General features: G+C 40.6%; 2 protein-coding genes across 11 annotated transcripts in view; one reads left to right on the top strand and one right to left on the bottom strand.

The window, feature by feature from the left end:
- Med12l (mediator complex subunit 12L) overlaps positions 1 to 3,737 on the top strand; it is a 307,885-nt gene extending 304,148 nt beyond the window's left edge. For 8 of the 10 annotated variants that reach the window (XM_052180453.1, XM_052180458.1, XM_052180457.1 and 5 more), the window contains one exon: positions 22 to 3,737. In XM_052180453.1, the coding sequence (XP_052036413.1) occupies positions 22 to 74 (53 nt within the window). In that variant the 3' untranslated portion in view covers positions 75 to 3,737. The remainder of the gene's footprint in view (positions 1 to 21) is intronic. The other 2 variants (XR_007977519.1, XR_007977518.1) reach the window with 2 other exon arrangements.
- Igsf10 (immunoglobulin superfamily member 10) lies at positions 3,644 to 27,882 on the bottom strand. Its single transcript, XM_052180452.1, has 8 exons — positions 27,840 to 27,882; positions 27,173 to 27,268; positions 24,551 to 24,745; positions 23,049 to 23,178; positions 19,685 to 20,075; positions 11,563 to 15,831; positions 9,271 to 10,171; positions 3,644 to 5,692 (listed from the first exon to the last, which is right to left on the bottom strand). The coding sequence occupies exons 3-8, from the start codon at positions 24,742 to 24,744 to the stop codon at positions 3,784 to 3,786; spliced, it is 7,794 nt and encodes a 2,597-aa protein (XP_052036412.1). The 5' UTR covers position 24,745; positions 27,173 to 27,268; positions 27,840 to 27,882; the 3' UTR covers positions 3,644 to 3,783.

The raw sequence follows: 27,882 nt of genomic DNA, 5'->3' as shown, positions 1-27,882 counted from the left end.
TTGCTTCTGCTCTCCTCTCAGGTAACCAGCCACAGCAAGGAGTGACCCCCTGTGCACACCCATCACACTTTTAAATCGGAAAGAGAAGACGCGAAGTTTGTGTCTGCACTGAAAAACAGAAAAATCAAATTTAGTAGTCATCATACGAAGTCTCCTTTGGTCTTTGGTTTATTTATGTTTTCCTATATTTTATGCTTCATTTCACGCAGAGGTATTTAAATAAGTAAAGGAGTCATGGTTTGGTTTTATCATATTTAAAGTAGGTTTTAAAATGTGGACCATGTAGGCCTACTCCAGATAGTGTGGAAGCAGACCTTTTGAAACTGGTGCTTTTTAATCTCATAGTTACATAAATAATGAGTTATGGTAGGTTTAAATATTTATGTATTCATTAATGGTTTTTTTTTTTATTTAACCCGTGGTGGACCAAACTACTGATTTGAAAGAAAAGCGGGTCTCACGGGAGTGAACACATCTGCTTTTTACTCGACTGTGGCAGTGGGGTAAATGTTTATCAGCATCACTTTAATTTGAAATGTTGATAATTTTCATAAGCACTTTATAAACTCTGTTCGCATTTACGAAGGACTTTGCTTCGCTTTTGTTGTGGTCCAAAGGTGCTGAAACAGATTGTTGCTTAGTACTTCCGCTTCTTCAGGGCTTCTGCAAGAGCCACCCTGAGACCTGTGGGAGCCTCCTAGAAGCAGCTGCACTCAAATTTGTTCCCAGTGGAAAAATCTTTAACCAGATTCTTCATGAAGGTACAACATATAACCACGGGAGGCCAGAAGAACCACGGTGGAATCAGTCCATTTACTTACTGCCAGTTTTGGTTTAAAAAAAAAAAAATTAACTGTTCAACTTAGGTTCTTCAGAACCTCATGCCAATGTGAGAAAAATAAAATCTCACAGCTGGCCTTAGATTCCACAGTGCTCAGACTTGACATGGTTTCCAGCGAATCTGGCCCCACAGTCCAGAGGGTTCTGGTAGTCATCAAAGGTATACTTGCTATTAATTTTGTATGGTAAGTATTTACAATTTTGAATTTAATTATTAATGTTGGTGTCAGTCTTGGTTGTGTATTGCTTATACTGTATTTATAAACCGGTGCAAAAAGCACAAGTAAAGTAAATTATACATCAAATTTATTATAAAGAAATAGTAACTATTTTAACTTTGTTCAAGTATGTGGTAATTTGCTCCTATTAGAGTGAAAAAAAAAACCAGTAAATTATCAGTTTGTGTAACTTAAGAGTATTCCGTATAATATTTTTTTAGAATTAGTTGCATACAATTTCGAATGTGAAAATTGCAGGGCATTTTAAGACACGCAGGGATATTTCCCTGTCCTTTGTTGGGTTCACTTTCTTTTTGCCATATGATTTCACACGTAATGTAGTCAAGCATACTGTGAATAGATTGTCTATGAAGAACAAACCCTGTAGAACTACTTTTTTTAAAACATAGCTAGTAGGACGTCAGACGGTTTCTTCCGCAGTTCATTATTATAAATAATTTATATCTTCCCAGGTGAGTTACCCATTGCAAAGTTTGACTCATTCAGATGACCTCAGACCCATATTTGCTTACTTTGCCATGGCGACATCATGTGAACTGCTTTGTACACTGTGAAATACACCCCTCCAGCCTGCTTGTTTTGTGTTTACTCTGGGCTGGAAAAGAATTTGCCAAACATTAAAGACCATTCTTTCCACTGAGTTCACATTCTCTCTGCTCTCGGTCAGTGCAGTCCGATTTGCTTTCCTCTTCAGAGTCATTCTTAAAACTCACTAAGCTATTTTTCTCCCCGAGGTGATAGACCATAGGACTGCATTCGCAAAACCACGAAGAGTGAATGTTGTGCCTAGTGAGTGGGTCGTATCCTGTCCTCTCTGGTCTTTAGTCAATGATTGTTGATGGTTAAAACTGCAGTTTCAGTTTGAACATTATATTTTTTGTAGCTCAATATTGTAAACAGCAGAACGAGTGTGTTAGAATTGCATAGCATTTGTATGCACTTTACACTTTGCAGAAGTTAATTTATTAATCATTTTGCACATGAAGGCTATGGTTATTCCTTTGTTGTTGTTTGTTAAGATGAGGAAGGTAAATCATGCTAAAGTCCTCTGGTTCTGAGATGCTGTTAGGGGATGAGGGGAAAAAAATAAAATAAAACCTAGAGCTGTTTTTTCCTGTGCGTTACAAGGAGAGCAACTGGAATTTTAAATTTAGTTATTATATTTACTGCCACTTAATTTGCATTCTGAGAGGGTTTCTCTTTTCTTTCTTTCATAGCAAATGCATGTGGTTGTCATTACCTTATTGTCATAAGGAAAAGCTCTATTGCAGAAACTTGTCATTTGCTGGGTGGGTTGCAGATAGGAAATTAAAGCTCAGACCTTGAAATCTAATGGGATTGGGTATACTTACCATTTCTGGCTATAAGAACCCCTCGACATATGTGTTACATTGTAAGCTGATGCCTTAGAGGGTGGCATTTCTTGTTTTATGTACCTTTCTTTATCCAAAAGTAGAGGGAGATTACTCTCCAGTGGGTATCACTTCACCTCTGGCAGCAGTAGAGTACCAAGGCGAACTGTAGTCAGCTCATGTTTGAGGTCGGGGGCCAAAGGAAAGTAGGCCTTATGGGGACACAGTGAAGTCAAGTCCCAAAGATTGGCACAAGCTTCCCAAGATCTTGGTCTTAGTGTTCTGAGCTAACTGAATAACTTTTGCTTTCTATTTACAAGGCTCCTACAGTTTATAAGTAGATGAAGTCTGAACAGAAACCAGAGAAATTATTCTAGAAAAATCCCAGCCTTTAATATAAACGAGGTAAATCATTTGATACCTCCACATATTAAACATGTAATATTAGTACGGTGAATTATAAAAATAAAATCTAAAATTTAAATACAGTGAAACTTCATTATCTAGAAGCAGTCGCCTAGACTCTTGGAGGGACTCCTCCTTAGAAAGTCTTTCTTAAGGACGTCTCCAAACTGTAATTGCCTGAGCTAGGTTTTAAAGTTATAAAGAAGTTTCATTGTACCTGTAACGCATTTCAGGACAACAGAGGTGTGGACAGATGTGAACCACGCTTTGCACTCCCAGTGTGTGAGCATTAGGTTGCCCTTTACATGTAGAAAATCTAGCCTGCATTTGTTTTGTTTTGTCTTGTTTTGTTTCGTTTTGTTTTGTTTTGTTTTTAATGCAGGTATTAAAACAATGGGAATGTTCAGTGTGAACAAATGGTAAACTAATAGTCATAAACAAAACAGTTCTGTGCTTGTGTTCTGTAGGTTTTATCAAAATGTTTATAAACCAGTGACAAAAATATTTGTACCTTGAGGTTAACAGAGACTGCAAACTTAATCTTTCATGTTGTCTCTATTCATTCGCGTGTGCGACGTTTGTAACTGGTAGAGAACAGACACGAGGCAGCTGGCAACTGTTAGCGAAAGGAAGGTCTTTTTACTGAAAATTCAGGTGCATTAGCCATTTGTTAATTTGTAGTAGATCATTTTCTCTTAATGTTTGTTATTATTTGTTGGCAAAATCAAAGTGCCTTAAGTTAAGAGTTTGCTTTGAAATCCATAGAAACTCGGTATCAGTTCACAGTGCATTTATTTACAAGTCTCATTGCATGTCCATTGTAAATTTAATACTGTAAATGTATTCAGATTCATTTACATGCCTTTGGCTGCCTTTGATTAAACTTCTTCCAAAAAATAAACTCTGCAGGCGTTGGCTTTTGTTCAATTTTCATTTCTCCCTTCCTGTCAGAGTACCTGAATGTAAGTTGTTGCATAATCAGTACCAAGTAGGTTCTGTGCTCTGCATTTATAGACTCCGGAATGTGAGGTTTGGAGATTCTGAATGACCAGTGTACCTTGTGGGGGAAGCATCTCACTTCTGTGGGGTTTTCTTTCTGTTGCCATTGAGAGCAGGGAGTGTCCTGGTGTCTCCCAGGTGACTTTTGGCTTGGGGACTCCTGAGGCCACACAGTGGAGTTGCATTGCCTCTCCTACCCTCCTGAGCATGGTCCTGGGTGGGTAGTTTATAATGCGGGGAGGGTAAGCCACAATCATCACAGGAACACTGATAACTGCTTGGCCAACACTGTTTTGAGCCTTACAGATATAATTTCCTCTGTCATGAGCTGTCGTTTCTTTGATGACCAATGTGCCATTTTCATATAATATGTATTTTCCATCGACTCGAGGTCTGTCAATTACAAGGCCACCTGGTGTAGTCCATTTGACATTTGGCTTAGGGATTCCATCAGACACACAATGCAGTGATAGCGATTCCCCACCAGCACTCTTTATCATCCCTGGTTCATATGTCAGAATGACTGGCTTTTGCCCAATTTCCAACAGGATGAGTTTCTCGATGTAGCCAACCTTATTTCTGGCCGTACAGCGATACTTTCCTGACTTGTTCCGAGTTGCTTTGTAAATGACGAGAGAACCATTGCTTGCCATCACATATGGGGAATTTTGTGGCCTATTAGCAAATTGCGTGCCATCAGGTAAAATCCAGATAATTTCAGGTGGTGGGTTCCCATCCACAAAGCAGTTCAGTGCTACGGACTTGCCAACGTGGGCAACTACTTTTTCATTGAATGGATTTCTGAATGTTGGTCTTCTCAGCATTTGCAGTACTTCTAGCCGCACCACCAACACGCTCTCTCCGCCTTCGCTCCGAACCACACAGGTGAAATCGGCAGAATCGGAAAGCCTGATGTTCCGAATTTCCAAGGTTCCATTTGGATGGACTGTGATTCTGCTTCCGTAGTATGGAGCCTTGAGGAAAATATTTCCTGGCATAATCCATGTGATCTGAGGGGGTGGGATCCCATCTGCTCTGCAGTCCAAGTGTTTTTTGGAGTGCTGTGCGGCTGTGGCTTTAATAACAGTTCTGTTTGCGTACAGACCATTGATTAATGGCGGTTTAGAGACAATATCCAGTTTATACGTCTTAGTGTCATCCCCACTAGGATTCTGAGCTACACACACATACTCCCCAGAGTCAAGTGGTTTCACTTTATGAATGAGCAAAGTTCCATTGGTATGAAATATGTACCTGTCATTGGAAAATGAAATGACATTGTTGGAAGGCAGCAACCAAAATACATTTGGCTTGGGTTCCCCAGTGACCTCGCAGTCAAGGACAGCGGTGTCTCCAGCCTTGATCCTCATGTTGCTCTTGTAGCTTTGCCTTATCCGCGGGATGGCTGGTAGGACTGTTAGGTGGACTTTCATTTCATCTTTCCCTAAGGTGTTCTGGGCAGAGCAAATATAATCTCCTTCCTCTGCAATCCCAACTTTGTTGAAATACAAGGTTCCGTTGTGGAAAAGGGTGTACCTCTTGGTCCTAGAGCCACTGTCGTCAGCTTGTGCTGCACTGTTGACCACCGTTCCATCAGGCAAACTCCAGGACACCTCAGGCACAGGGGAGCCAGAAGCCTTGCAGTCGACCTGGAAGTCTTTCCCATAATGCACTTGCTTCTTGAAATGCTGCTTGTGTTCAATTTTGGCAGGTGTCAATCTTAGGCGGACATGCATCAGGACCAGGTCATCTCCCATTTTGTTTCTTGCCACACATAAGTAGTCACCACCATCTTTTTCTGTCACCGACCCAATAACCAAGGATCCATTTGGGTAGACCTGGACTCGGTTGCCCATTCTGAGGAAAGAAGAGACAAGCGTGAGAATGCAGCAGGGGGAAAATTTATCCTTTTCAGAGACTAAAAGTGGGGCTTGGGGGATGGCTCACTTGGGAAGCTGCGTAGACCTGAATTTGGGTCTCTAGTGCACACACACACACACACACACACACACACACACACACAGCGGTGCACATCGGTAACCAGAGCATGGGGACAGCCGGCTTGCTGGAACTTGCTACACAGCCAGTGTAGCTGAAGAGATGAGCTCGCGGCTCAGTGAGAGACCGTCCTAAGAATGAGGAGGGAAGCGAGTGTGGAAGACCGGAGGCCACCACACGCGCACACGCCACCGTGAACACGAACATACCGTGCAGACACAGAAAGACCAAACATTGTCACCAATTTTGACACATTTACAGAATACTATGTAGAAGTAACCTTGTTTTTATGATGTTACTTCTTCCAGCCTTACTAAGAGCTGACTGGCACAGTTGTACATGTAAGTTATTTACTATGAAATTGTGACACATCACATAAAATGAAATAATTGTCACAATTAAGCTTATCACCTGGCTACCACCTTTCCCTCCCCCTCCTCCTCTCCCTCCCCCTCCCCCTCCCCCTCCTCATCTCCCTCCTCCTCTCCCTCCTCCTCTCCCTCTCCCCTTACATGCCATGAGCTTTATGGATTTTTCTTAAAACTGTTACAATGAAGATCTAAGTCACTTATTGTTATCTAAGCCATTGCTTAAAAAAAAAAAAAAAGCTTTGTAGCAAAGCGTAATTTGCTGAAGACAGTATTATTTTCGAAATGGCCTTCAATCAAATCTTTTTCATACATTTAAAAAAAAAAAAACAGCTCATTGGTGAGGGGGATGCTGGAAGTAGCAAGTTCTTAAGACATTTTATATAGCCAACAAATGGATCCACAAAAATAACATTTTCTGCTAATGAAGAAAAACAACTCATAGGAATGTGCTAAATTAATGCCTGATGATACTTTTTAAATGCTTGCTGCAGAGGACACCAATCTAGGATGAGAAGCTGAACCACCTGCTGCCTGGGCAGGTAAAAGGTGTCCACATTGGCTCCTGTGGCCTGCTCTGCATTGCCTGTAGCTGCCAGGTTTGACCACCAGGTGGCAGAGCCTATCTTTAGTGCTAAGCACACACTCTAGAACACCTGTGTGTTTCCCCATGTCTTTTGACAACATGAGGTAAACAGACAAATGAAACTAGTTTATCAGTCTTCATTGTTGTCCATCCATCCATAGTGTTATCCACCCTTCCCCGCCCCGTGTGTGTGTGTGTGTGTGTGTGTGTGTGTATACACTTGCACCATCAGGCCTGGCAGTGGATATCTTTACTTGATGAGCCATCAAAATTTCTAATTTTTGTAAACATTTATTCTTTTAGACATTACATCCTGACTTCAGTTTCCCCTCCCTCCACTACTCCGGGTCCTTCCCCTGACTGTCTTTCACTTGTTTGGACTTCTCAGACCTTGTTGTATAAGGCAGTGGTATTCTAGTTCAGTACATATTTTTTCTATTGGTTCTGTTCCTCTAGAGAACCCTGATGCTGCAGAAACACAAAAGACTGTTTTAAAACTACTATGAATAAGTATAGGGCAAAATCACATGAATTTTAGAAGTACTGAGCAAGTTCCTGGAAGCATATAGCCTATTAAAACTGATCAAGAAAATAGAATCAAAATATATTACAGTAATAATATATTGCAGTAGTAATGAAAAGTCTTTCACCTAATTAAAATCCTAGTATCTTACAGCTGTACTGATTGTTTATTTGAATATGTAAAGAGTTAATATAAATAGCCAGGAACTCTGGCTACATATTTTTAAGGGAGCAGCATTTTCATTACTCTAAACCACAACTATATATATAACACTACACACACACACACATATATGTATATATATATATATATATATATATCTCCCATACCCATGATGAACATAAATGCAAATTTTCTCAATAAAATACATGTAAAATTAATTCAGCATGTCAATATGTTCATAGAATATGATCAATGAGGGTTAATCCCAGGAATGCTGGGATGGCTTTTACAAATTTACATTTACAAATCAATAAACTTAATATAACACGATCAAAGACAAAGCCATATGATTAAAGATGCAAGAAAAGCACTTAGTACCCTTTATAATAAATCAATAAATTTGAAACTGAAGGAACATATCTCAAAATATTGAACCCTATATATGAAAAATCTACCATAAATATCACACTGAATTAGAAAGGATTAAAAGTGTGTCTTCTTAGTTTGGGACAAAACTCCCTCTGTTTTCACTCAAGGCCTAAAGAATTCTTAACCTGTTGGTTCAAATTCCATTTTGATGAAAATGCCATCAAAACTCCAATCACTTTTTTCCAAGAGGTAAATAAGCCAATCCTTATAACTCATATATAGCTGCAAATAGAGTAGCTACAATTCTGACAGAGTGTGTATGTGTGTGTGTGTGAGAGAGAGAGAGAGAGAGAGAGAGAGAGAGAGAGAGAGAGAGAGAGACAGTATTGTGAAACTAAATGCAAAGCTGATAAGTGAAATATTGAAGACACTGAATGTCAAGACAGAAACATGGGAGAAACTACATGTAAGCATGTGGACTCTAAAGCATCTGAAAATTTTATATTTTTAGTGAACTGTAGTTTAACATTTAAGATAATTTTGTTTCCTGAAAACCTGAAATTTAATATTGACATTTGAGTTAAAAATTACAAACCTCTTCATTATATTCTGTGCCAACTTACTGTAACACTAGGGAAAAAACCTTCAATTTCCAAGTGTTCATATAAATTTATACATACTATGTTTAATTTCTGTTGTATGTATATTTTAACAAATAAATGTAAACAAAAAAGTACTCAGCTTCATTTCTTTCTAGCATTATATAAAACCATTACACAAAGTCATAGACAGCACAATTTATAATTCACAAGCTATAGGGTTTTTTTTTTTTTTTTTGCTTTTTCAAAACCAGGATTTAATATATAGTAAAGAGTATTTAAAATGAATATCAAATTTTATAAAGAGCACAGTTAACAAAATTCATGGAATTTTGAATATATTTTTACTCTGAGATGGTCTTAACATGCCTTTCTTTATGTGCATTGTAAGTTTAAGAACGGATTATGATGTGGTTAAAGTGTATAGCATCTCATAAGAGGGTCCTGAATGAACCACAGCATCTTCTTCTGACAACCTCAACATCGCCAGTTCTTTTTTGGGTGTGGAAATTGTGAATAACTGTACACAGTTATCATTTTTAAAGCAGCTACAAAAAAAGGAAAAAATCCACCAGTGTGGAGGCCAATAAGCTTCTCTCGTAGCTCTCAACTGTCCAAGCTGAGAATTTGGACCGGTGTGAAACAGGTAAGAGTGGTTTGCATTCAGTGATATCAGATGGAATCAGATGGAATCTCATTAGATTAAAATCACCTTCCTGTGCATCCTGGGTGATCTTTGAAGCCACTGCTAGCTTTGCTGCACCTCTTTCCCATTTTAAAAGTTGTACAGCTAAGTGAACAAAGGAGATAATACTATCAGAAAGGCTTACCTGTGCCACTGGTCGATGACAGCTTTGGATGGCAACTTCCAGATGATTGTAGGTTTTGGCTCCCCTGTAGCTGAGCAGTTCAGTAATAATTTCTCACCCAAATTCACGTCTGTCCATTTCTGAGAAGCAGTTTCTATCCTGGGGACTGTCTCTCGCTCTTCCACCATAAGAATCACTACCCTTCTCTCCGAGCCCGAGGAGCTGGTAGCAATGCATTCGTAAGTGCCCCTGACTGAAGAAGCGATGTTTCTTATATACAGAGTCCCATTTGGATACAAGAAAAACTTGGAATGAGTCAACTGCAGTGGCTTTAGCTCAGTCCCATCATAGAGGACCCAATGAACACTGGGCTGTGGGGTTCCTTTTGCAGTGCAGGGCAGTTTCAAACTTTCACCTAGAACCCCAATGATGGCTTGTTTCTTTTGCTCTATAATGACAGGGGGAGCTGTGATGACTTGTATCTTAACCAACAGCGAGTCCTGGCCAGATGGGTTGTTGGCTACACACTTGTAAAAACCACGATCATACAGACTCAGATTATGGATGATCAACGTTCCATCAGGCGTTACCCAGACCTTTCTGCTTCCCTTGGGCGTTTCCGAGACCACTGTTTGGTTTGCAAGGATCCAGAATATTGTAGGTCTCGGCATACCATCCACTCTGCACTTAAGTTCCACAGTACTTCCAGAGTGAACTGTGATCTCCTTGATGTGTCTCTCCAGAATCCTAGCCGGGTAAGAGACCACAGACAAAGTGACGTGAAGGTGGTCTACGCCTAGTGGATTAGATGCAGAGCACAGGTACTGTCCACGGTCCTGAATGCTGACCCTCCGGATGGACAAGGTGCCATTAGGAAGCACATGAAACCGGCTTTTCTGTGTCCCTAGCGATATTTCATGTCCTGATAAAATGAAAAAAAAAATTATACACAGAATTCTTCATTGTTGAACTGACAAAAAATACATTTAAACTATAAAACATAGTCTTCAGATGGTTAAAGCTGCTTTTCAATTTTTTAATCACATAAATTTAAAATCCATATATATGTATATATATATGACATATCATATATATATATGATCAACTTCAAAGTATTTTTGTCTTTAACATTTTTATTCATTTATTTTAATGCTTTTAGCTTTGATATTACAACATGACAACATGATTAGGTCATTTTACCCCTTCTCACTCCTCCTTCCAATTCCTTCATTTATCCTCTCTTCCTCTCTTTCAAATTTATAGCCTCTTTTCTTTAATTATTGTAGTATATATATATATATATATATATATATATATATATATATATATATGAGTATATACTATATAAATTATAAGTATATATAAATATGATTTCTCAGCCTATACAATGTTACCTGTATATATATGGTTTTAGTACAGACCATTTAATATCAGGTAAATAATTGGTCCTAAATGTTGTTTGAAACTGTTGTTTTAAGACAGCATCTAATTTTATAGCCTAGGTGGTCACTGAATTCATCCTTATTGCTGGCAGTATAGGCATGCACTATCCTATCTAGCCATAACAACTACTCTTTTAAACTTTCATTATCAATGTGTTTTCTTGACTTCTGTGTGTATGTATGGGCACACACATGCCATTGCTGGTGGGTAGAGATAAGAAAACAATCTGAGGGAGTTGGTTCTCTCTCTCAAGCATGCCTGTTCCAGAAATTAAATCCAACCCATAAAGCTTAGCCCTAAGTGACTCTTACACATGGGGCCATCTAGTTGCCCCCCCCCCCAAGCTATTCTTAACACATTATTAAAAAGAAAAGTTTCTGGTAGGGCTGAGAGAGATGGCTCAGCAGATAAGAACACTAGTTGCTTTTGCAGAGAACCTTGGTTCCAGTTCTCAGTGCACACATGCTAGCTCACAGTTGTCTGTAATTCAAGTTCCAGGAAGTATGATATGCTGTTCTGACCTGTGTTTACTTCAGGCACATGTGTGCATATACACACTTGCTGACCAAACATGCATATACATAAAATAAAATTTAAAACCTCCTGGTAGGGGCTAGAGAGGTAGTTCCAGCTCCAGGAAATTTGGTACCTCTGTGCACGTACACACACACACACACACACACACACACTTAAAAAGTAAAATCTAAAAAATGTTTTTTCTTCTAATGAGCAATATGCAAACGTCAAATGAGATTATCGATAGCTTTTATATTTTGAAGAAATTTAAAACTAGGTTCTTTGATTACAATCCTGAAAGATCCAAGCATGTCCCTGTTTTATAATTAAGATATTGCTGATGGTTCCACATACCTGATGAGACTCTGGTCCAGTGGATGGTGGGCTTTGGCTCTCCGACAGCCTCACAAGGAAGAAAGGCATCTGAATTAGCTGAAACAGTAAAGCTTGCAGCCTTTCCTCCAATTATTCTTGGTTTTTTCAAGATAGTCTTAGGTAGAGAGTCATAGGGAAGGTGTTTGGAAGTTGGGTTTTGAACAGGTTTTTTATCCAAGACACTCTTTTCTGCGTGCCTCTGTGCTTTCCACTGTGAGGCGGGAGTGTTGGCCTCTGGAGGGCTGGGCTGGGGTGAGAGGCTTGTGGCTGGCCTTCTGCCCTTTTCAATGGTTTCTGAGTATGACTTGAGCTGAAATGTGTTCTCTGGCCAGGGAGAAGGCTTCCATTTAGAATTCTGTGGTTTATCTACTCTTGGTGCTGGCACAGGAGCAGAGGTTGACAGATCAGAGGGGGGAAAGTCAGTGGTTCCTATTATGATCTCAGGATTGGGGCTAGCCTCTGCTGAGGATTGCTGAAGATCTGTATTGTGCCTTGAAGATTCAGATATGGTGACCGTTCTATTTGACATCATCTTGAAAACTGATGTGACCTCACTGTCTGTAACCACACCCTTAGTAAAAGGAGGGGAAGGAGTGGGCACTGGGGGCACCCCACTACTGAGGAGTGGTGATACGGTTGAAGCTCTTTTTATTGTGGTACTCTCCTGTGATTTGCTCAACAAAGTTGTTTCCGAAGCTGTTGCATTTCCCAAAGTATGAGTGCCCTTCTGGGACAGTTCAGTTATGCCCAGGAGAGAAGCTGCTGAGTGATAAGCAACAGTACTTACAATTCTACCAGCGTCTTGTACTGGGGAATGACTGGAAGCCAAGGGAGTGTCAGCTGTTGTTGGAGCTGAGGATGTGTTATAGCCAGAAATCTGCCTGCGGGCGGTAGTTGGGTCTTTCCTGTTCTTCCGAGGTCCCTTTCTCGGTTCTTTTGCTTCTTTGGATCTTGCCTGTTGGGTTTCAGAGATAATGGCAGATGCAATAGCAGTAGGAGTTGTCATTGTGGGGGTTTCTGCTGACAGGAAGCTTAATGTACTCTTGCCTACAGTGCTAGGAAGCACTGGGGAGGAGTTGATGAAGGGCTGCTCCTTCCCTGCTGAGAGACTTCTGGCACCTTGTACTTCAGTGCCATTGCGCTGAGTGGCAGCCATTGTTGCAGAGAGAGCTGGCTTCAGACTTGCCAAGAGTGTTGTAGAACTTGAGGAGGAACCATGATCTGTGGGTAAAAGAGGAGCTATTTCGGGAAGCTTAGTGGCTGTGTTCTTTAGTAAACCAAACTGATACAGATTCTTTATCATCCCCTCTTTGTTATGGTTATTTACAACGATTGGGTGCCAGGGAATTTTCTTTTTTGAGACTTTTGTGCTTGTTGCTTTTGTTGGTATTGAAGGTTTGCTGAGCAGACTGGGAAGTGGTGGTGTCACCAGTGAATCTCTTCCAGTTTGGATGGTCCTAGGCGTGCTCTGGTGACCACTATTGTCTATAGGAGTTGTTTCCAGGGATACAGATGTTGGAGCAGAAGTCATGCTTGCTTCAGTGGGGGCCATGTGGGTACTTTCACTTCTGAAATATTTTATAGTGGTTGTTCTTGTCTCAATATCTACATTTTGTTTGTTCTTAAATAGTAATGGTGGTTTCTTGACCAGAGTGGTAGACTCTTCTGCTATGATGCCAACATTGTTAGCTTTGGGGAGGATGCTGTGGGATGAACCCGTAACTGACAGTACTGCAGTAGCCATGGTGAGCCTTCCTGTGGAAGAACAGTTTCGGCACATCTCAGGGGACTCTGTGGCTAAAACTTGACTTATATTTCTGTTAGCAGGTCCCTTGAATGCTGGCCTCACAAGCCTGTGTCTATGCCGACGGAGAACTGGGGTTTTATATGGGCTTATAACTCGCCCTCTGTTCCAAATTGTCCTCTCTCTTCCCAAGTGCCTAGACAAGGGGAAGTTATCTGTACTGTTGTTTCTAGGAATTCGAAATAAAGAAGGGGTAGTGGTGTGTGAATCTGAAGGGCGCTTGGAGAAGCCTGGATCTTTAGTAGTGTGAGAAAAGGAGTTATTACTAACTCCACTTACTTCTGTTATAGGTATCTGAGGTCCATAATTTTCTGTTGGATTTACTGACTGCAAGACTGTATTGACTTTGTTGGTGAAGCTACTAAGCATGTTGGTATAGCCATAGGTAGCCATGGTTCCCCCTGTTTCGGGGTGTGCACTTTGGGAAGATGGTCTTCCTCCCTGAGCAGAATCTTGAGTTGCAGCTACTGATGGAAAGATATTGATTGGGTTTTGGTTTGTTGTATCTTCTATTTTGCTTGTTACCGGTGGGTTCATACTCTTTGACACAGCTGTACTGTCAATAACATTAAATAATTTGAACTCAGGAAGGTGCTTGGATTGAAATATTTGTGGATTCACAGTTGAGGAGACTTGTGTGCCAGAAGCTATACTTGTCACAAAGCCATGATTTACTGGCCTAGAGTCAGCAGTTGGTGACCCTTCTGGGACAGCAGAAGCCTTAGTTTTCAAAACCATGAATTCTTCATCTGGAGGAATCATGCCGGAGGCATCTTTTTCCTCACCCGCGAGTTCCACGAGTGGAATAGCCAGTGGCATTGGCTTTACTGTGCTATTTTCTTGCTTCCTTGGAACAGAATTCTTTTTTGCTTTTTCTAAAAGTGCTGCCCAGTGTTGGGGGTCAATTCTCCGAGCAGAGAGAGGGAGCTGCCTCCTATGCTCCCTGAATCGCCGAAGAGGGAGCGTGGAATCCCCACGCCGCCGATGTATTAAGTCTCTATGTTTGTTTTTCTTATGTATACCAGAGACTTGTTTTCCAGCCTCTGCCCCTGTCAAAGCTGATGCAGGGAGTTTCAAAGATGGTGGCTGCTTAAGGAGAACACTGGGATTGGGTTCTTCAAGTCCAGATCCATCTATTTCCCTATCATGCTCAACTGTCCTTTGGCCTTTCGTTTGGACTGAAACTTGAAAAATGGAAAAATCAGCTCCTGATGGGTTGGCTGCTACACAGCGGTAATGACCTTGATCTTTTGGTGTAACCTGTAATATTCTTAAGGTCCCATTGTTAAGAATTTGCCTGTCTCTTGATGACTGAGAGAACACAGTGTTGCCTGGAAGAATCCAGCTAATAGAAGCATCTGGAATACCAGTGGAAAGGCATGGAAGATCAAGTGTCTCACCCATGACCACTGTGTGCTGAATTCCATTTTCCTGCTTGCTTTCTGCATAGGGCTCTACCACAGTTATCCTGTATGTGAGAATATCTGCATCCTCATCATTGGTGCTTATACAATGGTAAAGCCCCGTGTCAAAGCTATCAGCCATTTGGAGTTCCAACTTCCCCTCTTTGTCTATTAGGATTCGGCCATCCTCACTAACATAAGGGGCTCTCACTTTAATCCCATCAGCTAAAATCCATTCCAGGCGAGGTGAAGGGTCACCTTTGCCTGGACAGTCCAGGTCAATAGTGCTGCCAGCCAAAACAGTATGTTCCAGTTTGGTATTGTTCATCGGCAGAATCATGGTCCATTTGAGCTTCATCAGTCTCGTCTCTGCCTTTGGTAAAGTAATTTGAGCATCAGTGGAAAATCGGAGCTGTAATGTGCTAAGTGTGGTAGCGGTTCTGTTCAGCTGCAGGAAAATTTTTTCTTGTTGGAACCAAAAAGGATCTGCTCTGAAATCAGCTTCTATGTTGGTAAAAATGTCTTCAGGCATACCAGCCACCTGTTTATATTTGGAAGACAGCAGTGGAGTCTTAGCATGCTGGGGCTTCCTTTCTAATATCAAAGGAGAGTCACTGTACAAAGCTAGAAGTTGCCACACTGGCTGGATGTGATTATAATCTACACTGCACACAAGATTTGTTGAAAATGATGTATTTAGCATGATGTAGTCATTTTCTTCAGTGAATGCAATTGGTAATGTCCTAGACGGCTTTTGGATACCACAGACCACATTGGCCTTATTTCCAGACAGATCTGTCATGTTCAAAGACAAGGAGCCAAAAGGTTCTATGAACTCTTGAGGTGAAATGGAGGCAGATCCATTGTCCTGAATAGACGGGCTCTTTGACTTTAGTGATGGATCAATGGTTGGCTTTGTACATAGGAAAGATCCAGATGGTGCTATAGCAATAGATCTTCCTTTAGAGATCCTGGGGTTCGTGCAAAGGGGACATTGCTGAGGACTGGAGGGGCTTCTGTCCTTCTTGCATTTGATTATATCTAGGGAAAAATCATAATTTAATTATTTTCAAAAGTTGTGATCTCTCTATAAATTAGCACATAAACACTTTAAAGAAATATTTTTACCAGGACTCAAAACAGCAGTTTTGAAGATTTAATATTTAATGGCTGAGTTACTATGTTTTATGCTTCTGAAATGATTTCTAAAAATATATTGCCCACATATAATATGCACAGGCATGGGGGTTTATTTGCCTTATTCACAGCTGCATTTATTATGCCTAGATATATACTTAGTACTTGCTAAAAGTTTGTTGAATGAAACATTCCCTTACTAGAGAAATCAAAATCATAAGATCACATTCAGCACTTAATAACACTTCAGTTCCTCATGCCAAGGTTTTAGGACAGTTCTAGACCTTCCTTTACCATACTTCAAAAGGTAAACATGCTTAGAAATTTCTAAGACTTGGGATAGCAGTAAAAATGCAAACATTTTTCCATTAGCCCAAAGAACAGCTTATGTTCTAGCTTAGTAGAAAGAGGGATGGAGACATACAGACAGAAACAGGAGATAAAGACGCAGGTAGAGCCAACCAGTAAGATGTAAATATTGATAGAACATGGAAGGTAGTCGAGGTGGACAGTCCTGGTTTATTTAGTGATGGTCCGGTTAGATGAAGGGTTCTTAGTAGTGGAGAACCAAGTTTAGTTGGGGAGTGGAGAGACTGTGTCTGATAATGTCAAGAGTTTGCAAATCATATACTACCAGTTACAAAGGCATTCTGTTTGGGCACTGAGATGATATACACGTTGGCATTTTAAATAGCGCCCTGAGGAACCTATTTTTAAAAGCTGGTCATTCAATGCTAGATAAGAGGTATAGAATTTTCTCTGAGCCAAAATCTATAGTCACATATTCTGAGACTTCTGTGCTGTCCCATACACATAGTAATTCCTGAACCACTTGCTGATCATAGCAGGTAAGAGAAACATTAGATGTCTTAGATGTAATTTCTGAGAACAGTTTCACACATGTGTGGTTTCCTTGTAAAGGCCCAAGCAAGTCTCTCTAAACCCTTTAGGTGAGTATGTATCAGCCCTCTCATCTGAAGTTAGCCATGGTCTGAAAGTATGAACTGGAGAGTTCCCCCAATAAACCTACGTTTGAAATTCCATGTAGTGCTTGAGTAGCCGGATGAGATGGCATGTTGTCTCCGTTGGCCCCACCCCCAGCACAAGACACAATTATTCTTTCCCATGTATGCACACGGAGTATGTTCCGCACTTAATCGCATATAAATAGCAACCTCAAGCATCTCATAAACTCATGGTATCATAGTGTTTGTGTTCAAATAATCCCTCTTTTATTAATCACGCCCCTGGAGACAAGAGTGGAAATGCAAACATTCACATATGCCAGAGAGAAGCATGGCTCCTTTCTGAAGAAACTTCTCAGTTTGGGAAAGAAAAAACAAAATAACATGTTGTAAACACCTGCTGGAGGTACAGGATTTATGGTGAGAATGTTGCTGTGAAATTGTGGTAAAATTAGGAAGAATGAAAAAGAAACTTGCATTAATTTTGCTAACATATTTTAAACTTCAAAAGTTAGGACCATGATATGCAGAGATAAACACAGGGTATTGTTTGGTACTACTTATGGTTTTCTGCATCCTGTAATTCCTGGAAAGTATCCTTCATGGGTGAGGGAACATGACTGTACTTCTGTGTGCCATATAATCTCATAGTCATTATTTAACAAATTTTATAAAAAGTAAAATTGTGCAGAGGGGGTGGGTAGAGAGAATGAACAGCTTTGAACAACCACAAGAAGCCTTTTCCCAACGCCATCTGCCACCTCCTGACGCACTGTGTACCTTACTTGCTTGTCACTGTCAGGCCTCATGCTTGCCCAGATGCCAATCCCACAGCATCCCTTCATCTGCCTCACACCAGTTCCCAGTCTCACACCAGTGCATTCTATATTCCAACCCTGTCCTTCTACACCAAGCCAATGACATGAGCTGACTGTCTACCATGCTGAGTGCCATCGCCCATCACACACTTCTTAAGGGCTTATATATAACAGCTGCCTGTGTTACCTCTCCTGGTGCCCTCTGCTTTCCTCTCTTAACCTTCAGCACTCACCATTGGAATGTCTTGTTTGGATGCTTGCCTTCCCACAGGATGGTAAGCTCTGTTGGTTGATCTGTATGTCAGATCCCAGGCCACAGCATACCCAAGAAAGATGCAGTTCAGTAAAGATTAGATAGATAGATAGAGAGAGAGAGAGAGAGAGAGAGAGAGAGAGAGAAGAAAGAAAGGAAGATAGAAAGATAGAAAGAGAGAGAGAGAGAAAGAAAGAAAGAAAAAAGAAAGAAGGAAAGGAGAGAAAGAAAGAAAGAAAGAAAGAAAGAAAGAAAGAAAGAAAGAAAGAAAGAAAGAAAGGAAGAAAGAAAGAAAGAAAGGAGAGAAAAACGAGAGAAAGGAGTGGGCAAAGATAGAAGGAAGCAGGGGAATATCAGGAAGGCAGACAGCTGGCAAGACTTCAGTTCTGTCACATAAATTTATTAACTTTGCTACTGGAGATAGTTTTATGGACACTACACTATGACTTGGCATTGTAAACATGTTATACACACAGATATACATAAGAGACGAGCAATAAGACTAGTTTTATATCCGTGAACAATGCATGCCGAGAAAATGGCAAAAGCCTATATTTATACAAAAGCAACACCTAAGAATGAAAGATGCAAGAAGATATGGTTAAATAACATTGGACTGCAGCAAGCATCAGAAAAAAACAGCTACATCATCATGCCTATGAGAGGCTTTCAAATTGCTTAGGGGATATGAAAATTTCTAAGTATAAGGGTGATTTGATTGATTGATAACGCTTGTGAAATTATCAGTAAGCCAATATAAGCACAAGAGAACCTGTCATTTAGACATGACTGCAAGATTTTAGCCCTAATGGGTTTGTCTGTATTTGACATGTGTATGTGTGTGTGTGTGTGTAAAACTATATGGCAGATATATACATTGTATGTTAGCACATGATACACATACATTTTAAAAATTTTCTTACACACATGTATTCGAACCACAGATAATTAATAGATAGATGGTGAACTTATTTTTTCTTGCCACCTAAATGGCTATTATAATAGCAATTTAACAAAAAAAGTCTTAAGTACATACTGCATCCAAGTTATACTGCAGAGGTTAGGGAGAGATGAATCAGACATAGCAGACGGCAGGCAGCAGGCGTTTCAGTCTATAAATTAATTCTGTAAGCCTGGTAAATGTTCATTCAAGGCAGGAAGCACAGGCAACCCCCAGGAGCTGTGAGGCCGTGATTCTCATGCGGATGCGCGGATGAGCAGTGTGACGCCCTTGTGGAGGTAATGCTGAGCAGAGCCACCATCCCAGCGCACATAAAGCAGAAAAGGAGGGGATGAGCTACAGGCAGAGGCAGCAGCAGGGTTCCGAGCTGAAACAGATGTAGGAAAACTGATCTGGAACACAAGTTGCCTGCCTGAGAAAGGGAGGAGTTGAGGGATTTCAGAGAGACTGAGAACAGACCTGGGCCTTACTAGAGGACCTGGTAGTTGGGCCAAGAACTATGGGCTTGATTCTCTAAGCAACAGATGAGCAAAGTTTTCACACACAATGCCACATAGTATAAAGTTTCTCAGCCTCATGGCTTCCCATTATCCCGCTTCAGACAAATACAGCTGTGGATGGATTCAGAGTTTATTGTCACTGGCCATCCTGGGGACTTCATTTTCTGCATCTATGTGATCTAGGACTTCCCATCACAGATAAAGCTCTCCCAGCTGATTCCTCTTTTTAATTAATACTAAGAAACAAACAAGATAGATACCTGGGTTTCCCTGTATCCACTCAGACAACCACTTTAAGTGGCAGTCACAGGTCCACGGGTTTCCATGCAAATAAAGGCTTTCTAGGTTTGGCATATAGGAGACCATTTCTTTTGGGAGGGAGGTCAGGAAGTTATCAGACAAGTACAGGTACTTAATGAAAGAGGTTTTAAATATCTGGAGATAGCTTAGTGAGACAAACGTGTCGGGGTGGAGCTTTGTGAGCCGGTTCCCTTCTAAATGTACCAAGCGGAGCAAGGTGAGTCCGTAGAAAGCCTCAGGGTTGATAAACTCGATGCTGTTGTGGTCCAGGTGCAACCGGGTCAAGCTCCTGAGTCCATACAAAGTGTCCTTCTGAATTATGTGCACTTTGTTATAGCTCATTTTTAAGACCTGTAAATAAAGATATGGACATATGTGTTTTCTCAAAGGGACTTTCACAAAGAGAGAAAAGTTTATAAATATAGAAATATGCTGAGATTGATCCTATGGAATGTGCATACCTTAACTACAACTCAATTCAAACAAATCAGTTGCCAAAAAAAATGTGACAATATTAGAAAAATTAGAACATACACAAGCAGTTGCAGCTATTAAGAAATCACTAAAGGGACATAGAGATGCCATGGTTACTTTTAAAGTCTCTTTAATCTTTAGTTCTGTATAAGAGTAACCATCGTGCCCTGGATTGGATTCAGAATAGCTACATGTAGGGTGTCCAGGTTGCAGGGAGACAGGATGGTTGTCACAAGGATAACTGTTGAGGCTTGGGTGATAAGGGCACAAAAATGGTTTTATTATTTTCTTAATACTAGAATACAAAGTAATGGGGTGAACTACGGGATTTTTGTGCATGTGTCTACATTTTTCCTGTCCATTTCCCTCTCAGTCCTCCTGTGTGCCTCCACCTCCAGCCTCTCCCCTTCCTTCTCCCAGATTGCCTCACTAAGTTGATTACACTCTTCTGCCTACTTTTGTGTATAGCGAAAAGCATTAGTGATAATAATAACAAAAACAGTAATTAATAAACAATGATAAAAAACTTAAAATTTAAATAAATTTAAAATTCACGAGACTATCCATGAACTTCAATTTCCCCCATTTTTAATATCTTTATTCAATTATTATTCATGTGCAAAAATGTTTTGTTTTTAAATTTTAGTGGTTTTAGTTAGCACACACAAAAAAAGAGTTTCATTATGGCGTCTGTCTCTTCACACACTGATCATGAACCTTGCCTCTCATTAGTTTCTATTGTCCCCCTCTCACTCCTGTTAGTTGCGATCCTTCCCTAAACAATTAATTCCTTCCTTTATGTCAGTGTATTAACATGTGTGGATTCCACCCATGTGAGAAACCATGGTATGTGACTTTCCCTCCTATCATCTCATTTCACTTCCTCCTGCCCCTTCACTAGGCGCTTCTCAGAGCACAGCACGCTGGTTTTTAGAATATCCACATGGATATAACTACATCTATCTCAACTATTTCATCTTAGGAAACTGTCTTTTCCCAAAATTAAGACCAATCCACATCAATAGTTATTTTTTTTATCTTCTCCTTACCCTAAGTAACATCTTACTCTGTTTGCTAAGGATTCATGTATTTTAAACATTTCATATAAATATAACCATACAAAATGTGGCTTTTTGTGCCTGGCTTCCATCACGTAGCCAAATGTTTTCAAGATGTTGTAGCACACATCAGCCCTTCCTTCCTTTCTGTTTCTACATAGCATTCACGTTACACAGTTTATCCACTCCGCAGCTGGCACACATCTGGCATGCTGTCTTTTTTCAGTAATATGAATTTAATTGATTCCGAATTAGAAGCCAAAAATTTTGAATTTTTCATGATGCTTTAGCATTCATTCATCCAATCCCTTTCTGATTAGTTTCTAATCCCTTTTAATTAGTTCTAAACATACTATTTTTTTAAAAAAGAAGAGAGCATGAAATACTAATAAAAACAATAACTTTGTCCATATTTTTCTGATTTGACCTAAATTTTAATCTCTTCAAAAGAGGATTTTCTGGAATACCAACATCCCTAATAAATAAAGTCAAACTGAGAACATAGCACAGCTTTTTCCTAAATGTTACCTGGGAGTAAAACCTGAAATCCAATGTTTCTCAGTCAGAGAAAAACCTGGCTAAGAGAATAAACATAGGTGGAGAATTTCATGCAGGATCCATGAACAACTCCTCCTGCAGATAAATGTCCCAAATGCTGTCTGATCTACCTAAATCATAATCACACACTGTGCACCCTATGTCAAAACACCAGACATGGCTCCAGTTTGGTGTTTAAAGTCTCTGTGAATGGTGGGTATTATTGCTTTGATGGCTATTAAGTGCTGCATGCAAATTATGATTAACATATTTGGGACATATATACTTTATTGTGCTTCTCATGAACAGCAGCATTGTTTGCTTAAAGAGTTGAATAGTTACCATGCAAGGTAAATTAGCTTCTCAAGTGTCAAGATTAAAAGCAGAGAAAGGGGTCCCTGTGGAGTCTCTTTTGTTCTCCTCATTCTTATTGCTAGACTTTTCTAATCCTTTAGTTTCCCACTTAGGTGTGTGATAACTCTTAGAGCATTTTCTTCATTTGTGGGAATATTTGTAATTTTAATTTGAAGATGGTAGAGGATAAACAAGTAAAGAAAACTGAAAATTTGTTATAGTTTATAAAATGCTACTGTGGTAATGACTGTCCTTATATTAAGGGATCTCATTCAACTTCCAGACTAACAGGTGGAAATGACCTTCTAGGGATAAACTGTAAATGTTTAGTAAGTCTTAAAAATTGATTCATTTTCCTTCCTTCTCACCCTTTCCTTTCTCTCCTTCCCTTTCTCTCTCTTTTCCCTTCCCTCCCCTCCCCTCCCCTCTTCTTCCCTTCCTTCCTTCCATTTCCTTCTCTCTGTGATTCCCTATGCATGCAAGAGTCGAGACCAGATGTTGGGTCTCTTCCTTGATGCTTTCCACATTAGCTTCTGAGTCAAGTTTTCTCACTGAATATGGAGTCCACTAATTGGATAGAGTGCCTGACCAGAGTCTCTGGGATTCTGATACAGGTGCTTCCTGGGCTGGCAATTGCTGGCCTTTGCCTCCATGCTGTGCTTTTTATGTGGCTACTGGGGACCCAAGCTTAGGTCCTCAAAAAAACATTTTGCTCAGCATTTTCTTAATATTCAAATTTTCACATAAAATTGCATTACAATTGAAATCCTTCCTTGATGTCTGCCTCTAGTTCATAGAATGCTGATAGAATGTATCCCACAGGGGTAGGCAGCTTCGGGATACACTCCACAGTTCCACCTCTCTTCTACCCTCTCTTCTCCACCACCCTCCACCCCCTCACCTGCAAGGACTGCAAGCCGGAGAAGGTCTTGTCACTGACTCTGTGAATGCCGTTGCTGTGAAGCATGAGTAACTCCAGTTTGCTCAGGCCAGAGAAGTCATTTTCTGTCAGTCTAGTGAGACTGTTATACCTGAAAAGAAAAATCATTTTAGGCTTCAGATGAATCTTTCAATTAAAGTTCAAATGTCAAGGCAGGAACAAACAAATTCCCTTTTTGCAACTGTGTTCGGGTTAAGAAGCCTGGGGCACTGGAGTGCGTATGGTGCTGATTCTGAGCTCAGGAAGCACCAGGTTAGACTCTGGGTGTAATCTGGAGACTTTCTGTGCTCCATTTTCCTCAGCTATAAAGTATAGATAATAGAATTTAGTCCAAAGGTGTTATGAACACCAGGATCTTAGTGAGGGTTATTATTGCTGTAATGAGACGCCATGACCAACAGCAAGTTGGGGAAAAAAGGATTTATTTGGCTTACACTTCCACATCATCGCTTAACATTGTAGGGAGCTAGAATAGGAACGCAAACATGGAAGGAACCTAGAGGCAGGAGCTGAGGCAGAGATGGTGAGGGCTGCTGCTCACTGGCTTGCTCCTTGCTTGACCTGATTTTTTTTTTTAATAGAGCCCAGCATCACCAGCCAAGAAATGATACCATCCACAATGGACTGGGCCCTGCCCCATAAATCACTAATTAAGAAATTGCCCCACAGGCCTGTCTCTAATCTGATCTTATTCAGGCATTTTCCTCAATTGAAGCTTCTTCCTCTCCCGTGACTCTAGCTTGGGTCAAGTTATCATAAAACTTGCCAGCACAATGAACAAATGAAGACACGCAAAGTGCTCAGCCCCAGGCCCCTCCCCCAGAGGGAGAAGACAATGTCAGTCTTTACTGATGGCAATCCAAGGCATTGGGTAGACCTTTCAATCCTTGTGCAGTGCTCGCCCTCCCCCCATATTACTTCCTCCCAACGTGAACAATAGTGCTTGGCATACTGTAGGTGTCTACTAATGTCACATTGGTGATGGCATATCCCATTACTTGTGCATTTATACATATAAACAACTTTTCATAAACCTTCAGAATATCACAATAATTTGACAGATTAACCAAGTCAAGTATTTTAAGTAAGCATTATGCACTGGGCATTTAAAAATTGCAAAAGAAGTGGTAGGTTTTGTTTATAAAAAAAATCTATATTTTTTAATATAGAATTCCTCTTGCTTATTATCATAATAATTATTGTTAACAGAAACTGTATCTTTTCTAGTAAAAATTTATTCAGGATAAAGCTGCCCCACAATTATGAGGCTCCCAAACAACTAAGAGGGCCTTCAAGTTCTAGTAAAAGACTACTGGGATAAAATGTTTATTGTCTCCACAATGTAAGGTTCTTATGAACCCATTTTAGAAGAAAACGAGTAAAAATAATCATAGTTTGGAGGACAAAGTACCAGGAAGATCAGTGGTCCCTCTCTGAGAGGGGATCAGGCAAGGTCCACACACCCTAAATTTACTCGCTCCACATTGGCTGGGATGCCGTCTGGGATGGAGGTCAGGTACCGAAATGTACAGTGCACCTCTGTGGGCACATAGCAGGCACAGCGGCGAGGACAGGCCCTGCTCCCAGGGGTGACCGTCAGGCAGACGACAGTGAGGAAGACCAACCAGCAGCTGACTTCCCTGCTTCTCACCTGCATCCTGAAAAGATACCACACCACAGTCATACAGACAGTTCAAGCAAAGTCCTAGGCGCACCACACACGGCAACTCTGGGAATCATTGGGGATATTTGCTTTAAGAATCATAATTGGTTAGTTAACTTCATACCTCTTTGTGGCGAAATGGGACCTGTTTTAATATTTAAATATGCTCCATACAATTTTTCTCCTCCCCCAACTTCTTCCAGAGCCTCCCCCACCCCCCCCACCCCCCGCCCATTTCCTAGCTGCCCAACTTCATGTTCTTTCTCTCTGTCAAAACGAATAAATGAAAACCAAAACAGCAACATCAAAATAGTAAGAGGAAAAAATGAAAAATAGCACAAAAAATGTCCATGGAGCCAGCTTCGTATTGTCAACTACTAATGGTCAGGGGCCTGCCCTGCTGTTTGGTTGTTATACACAGTGTCACTCCATTGGAGAAAACTGGTATCCCCTGTCCCAGCAGGCAGCAATTGCAAATGGCTTCTTGGTTAGTGGTGGAACCTTGTGTCTACCTCCCCTTCTCTGTGCTGGGATTTCACCCTGGTTTGAACTTGTGCCTCCTGCCACAGTCCGTGGTTCAGAAAGCATACAAATTAAGGTGTTTGATCACAGCACCTTTGTTCTTGTGCTTTGTTCTTATTAAGTCCGCGCCTTCTTATTACTTTCTCTCCTACCCACCCCAGCTGGTTTGTTTCTGCTTTCTTATCATAGGCACGCCTATATACACATGTCCAGATTAGAACAGCTCATAACTAAATAAAATTCTAAACACACATGTACACATACAATTGTAAATCTAGGTTCTGCTTATAAGAGAAGCCACATAGCGTTTCCTTTTCTTTTCTGTCTTTTCTGTCTTACTTTGATAAGCCTAATTGATTTCCAGTTGCATCCATTTCCTGCAAATGTCATGATTTCACTTCTTTATGGCCACATGGAATTCTGCTATAAACATTTCCACATTTCCTTTATCCGTCCATATTTTGATGGCTATGCAACTTGGTTCTACATTCTTGGCTGACATGAATAATGTCATGAATAAATACTGCACGAACTTCTCTTTGTTACATACCCAGGAATGGACTGGTAGTCCTAGTTTCAGGGGGTTTTGTTTGTTTGTTGTTTGTTTTTGTTTTTAAGGGAATTCCTTAAAAACTGCAAAAAAAAATTAACACCCTTCTCCCAATTATCTGATAAGTGAATGGACTAGTGAACCGAATGGAAGACCTGAAAAATTGTTCAGGGCATTCAAATTGACATTCCTTGGAGATCCTATCTCATTCCACTCAGAGTGTATGTCATCAAGAAGGTAAATGACAACAAATGCTAGTGAAATCTGGGGAAAGAGGAACGCTTATCCCCTGGAGTGTAGACTGGCATAGATGTGGGAAAATGTCCTCTTTATAAACTAGTGTGTGCTAGCCTCCCGTTGGACTTCACTAAATGGGCTCATTCTTGTGAACGTGTCTTCATAGCTTCTCATTTCCCAATGAAAAGCAGCATCCCTGTTATTAGAGACCATAATAATGGTATTGGGACAATTAAAGTTCATAAATTTAAAACTCTTTTTCCCCAAGAGCCTTTTATACTTTTATATACATTTTTCATATTTTTATAAACATAAAAATAGTACATGTGCAATTTAGAAAACTGCATCAGTAAATAGATAAAAGTTAAATATATATGTATGTATTGTTCACATTGCATTTATGTATGTTCTCTATATGACAAATTTTGTACATTGTATTATTTAATATATGTTTTATTTATTTGATTTAACCTCCCAAAACACTTTTACAGCTGTAATAAACCACTAGAAAAGAGGTTAAATTTCTTTCTAGCATGTCTTCGAGTCCTTGCCAAAAAGGACACATTTGCCTTTTCAGAGCCAACTAATGATGAAACGGACAGTAAACGGAGCAGCTGGGAGCGCTGAGTCTCAGCCCAGCACGATAGCAGCCACTCTGACTTTGCAGGCAGGACACTGCTCTTTCTCTGCTTGGAAACACCCCTCTCCTCACTGACAGAGAATGGGGAGCATGGCCAAAGAAGAATTATGCTCTGCTTGTTAGAAAATATCTTTAACTCACACGTGGCAAAAGCTCAGTGATCCCTCCCAATCTGGAATTGCTATGAATGAGTTTAACCCAAATTAAGACATACGAATGATTACTTCCATGCCTACACTGTCACTATTAGATCACAGAATATTTTTGAATGCTCTTGGCATGATGAAAAAAAACAACAACAATAGGTGAGCTTGCTATTAGATGAACAAAGATGGAACAAGGTGGCTGGGAACAGAAACGACTATACGCACCTTAAAGAGTTGGTTACAAGAGAATAGAGCCCTAAATAAATACCACATGAATTCCAGTACACTGAAGTCTCAAACTGTATTTAACAAAAGAGTTGGCAATACCTGAGCTCTTCTGTCTTTTGAATCCTCTTGTAACATAAGCAGAGACAGGAAATCTTCCGGGGGAGAGTCTTCACAGGATTGACGGCAAGTTCTTTGCTTCCAAAGGGAGCAAAAGGCTTAGTAGGCGTAGTCTTTTCTAGCTTAAACAACTGGGGGACTGATGCTTCAGAGAACTGGAGGCGCTTCTGTTATTTTAATGGCATCATCCATTTCCAAACTAACCAAAGCTTCCCTTTATCCGACTGCTGCTACTGCTGCTACTGCTGCTGCTGCTGGAGATGGTAATGCTCTTCCTCCTCCCTCAATAGTATAGGTTAGTTAGTTCTCATTAAAGTCACCTAAACTTGCAAGTACTAATCAATGACTCCTTCTTTCCGAAGTCCCAGGCTTTTCTCCTCAGATTGCTTGTTTTGCACAAACGCGTCATCAGTGTTTATGCAAGGGTCCCAGGCTACACATAATCCTTCCCGCGCGTTTCGCCTGGCTTCAGTCACCAAAGCGACTTTCCCTTGGTCGCTGCTTTTGTCCCCACTTCCCTCCAGCACTTTCCTTTCCCTGGACCCTTCTGCCCATCCCACCCTCTGTCTCGCCCTGAACCCCAGCTCCCGCTGCATCTACCAGACTCTCTGGGTCCCTTCACTTCCCGAGAGGATTAGCAGCAGCTCACCTCTGCCTTGGGCCAGTGGAATTGCACCGCCTTTGGGGTCTGC

Source organism: Apodemus sylvaticus, chromosome 4 (assembly GCF_947179515.1).
Source record: "Apodemus sylvaticus chromosome 4, mApoSyl1.1, whole genome shotgun sequence".
Lineage (NCBI taxonomy): Eukaryota > Metazoa > Chordata > Mammalia > Rodentia > Muridae > Apodemus > Apodemus sylvaticus.
The sequence above is the reverse complement of the archived record's forward strand: the minus strand, read 5'-3'. Positions and strand labels throughout refer to the sequence as shown.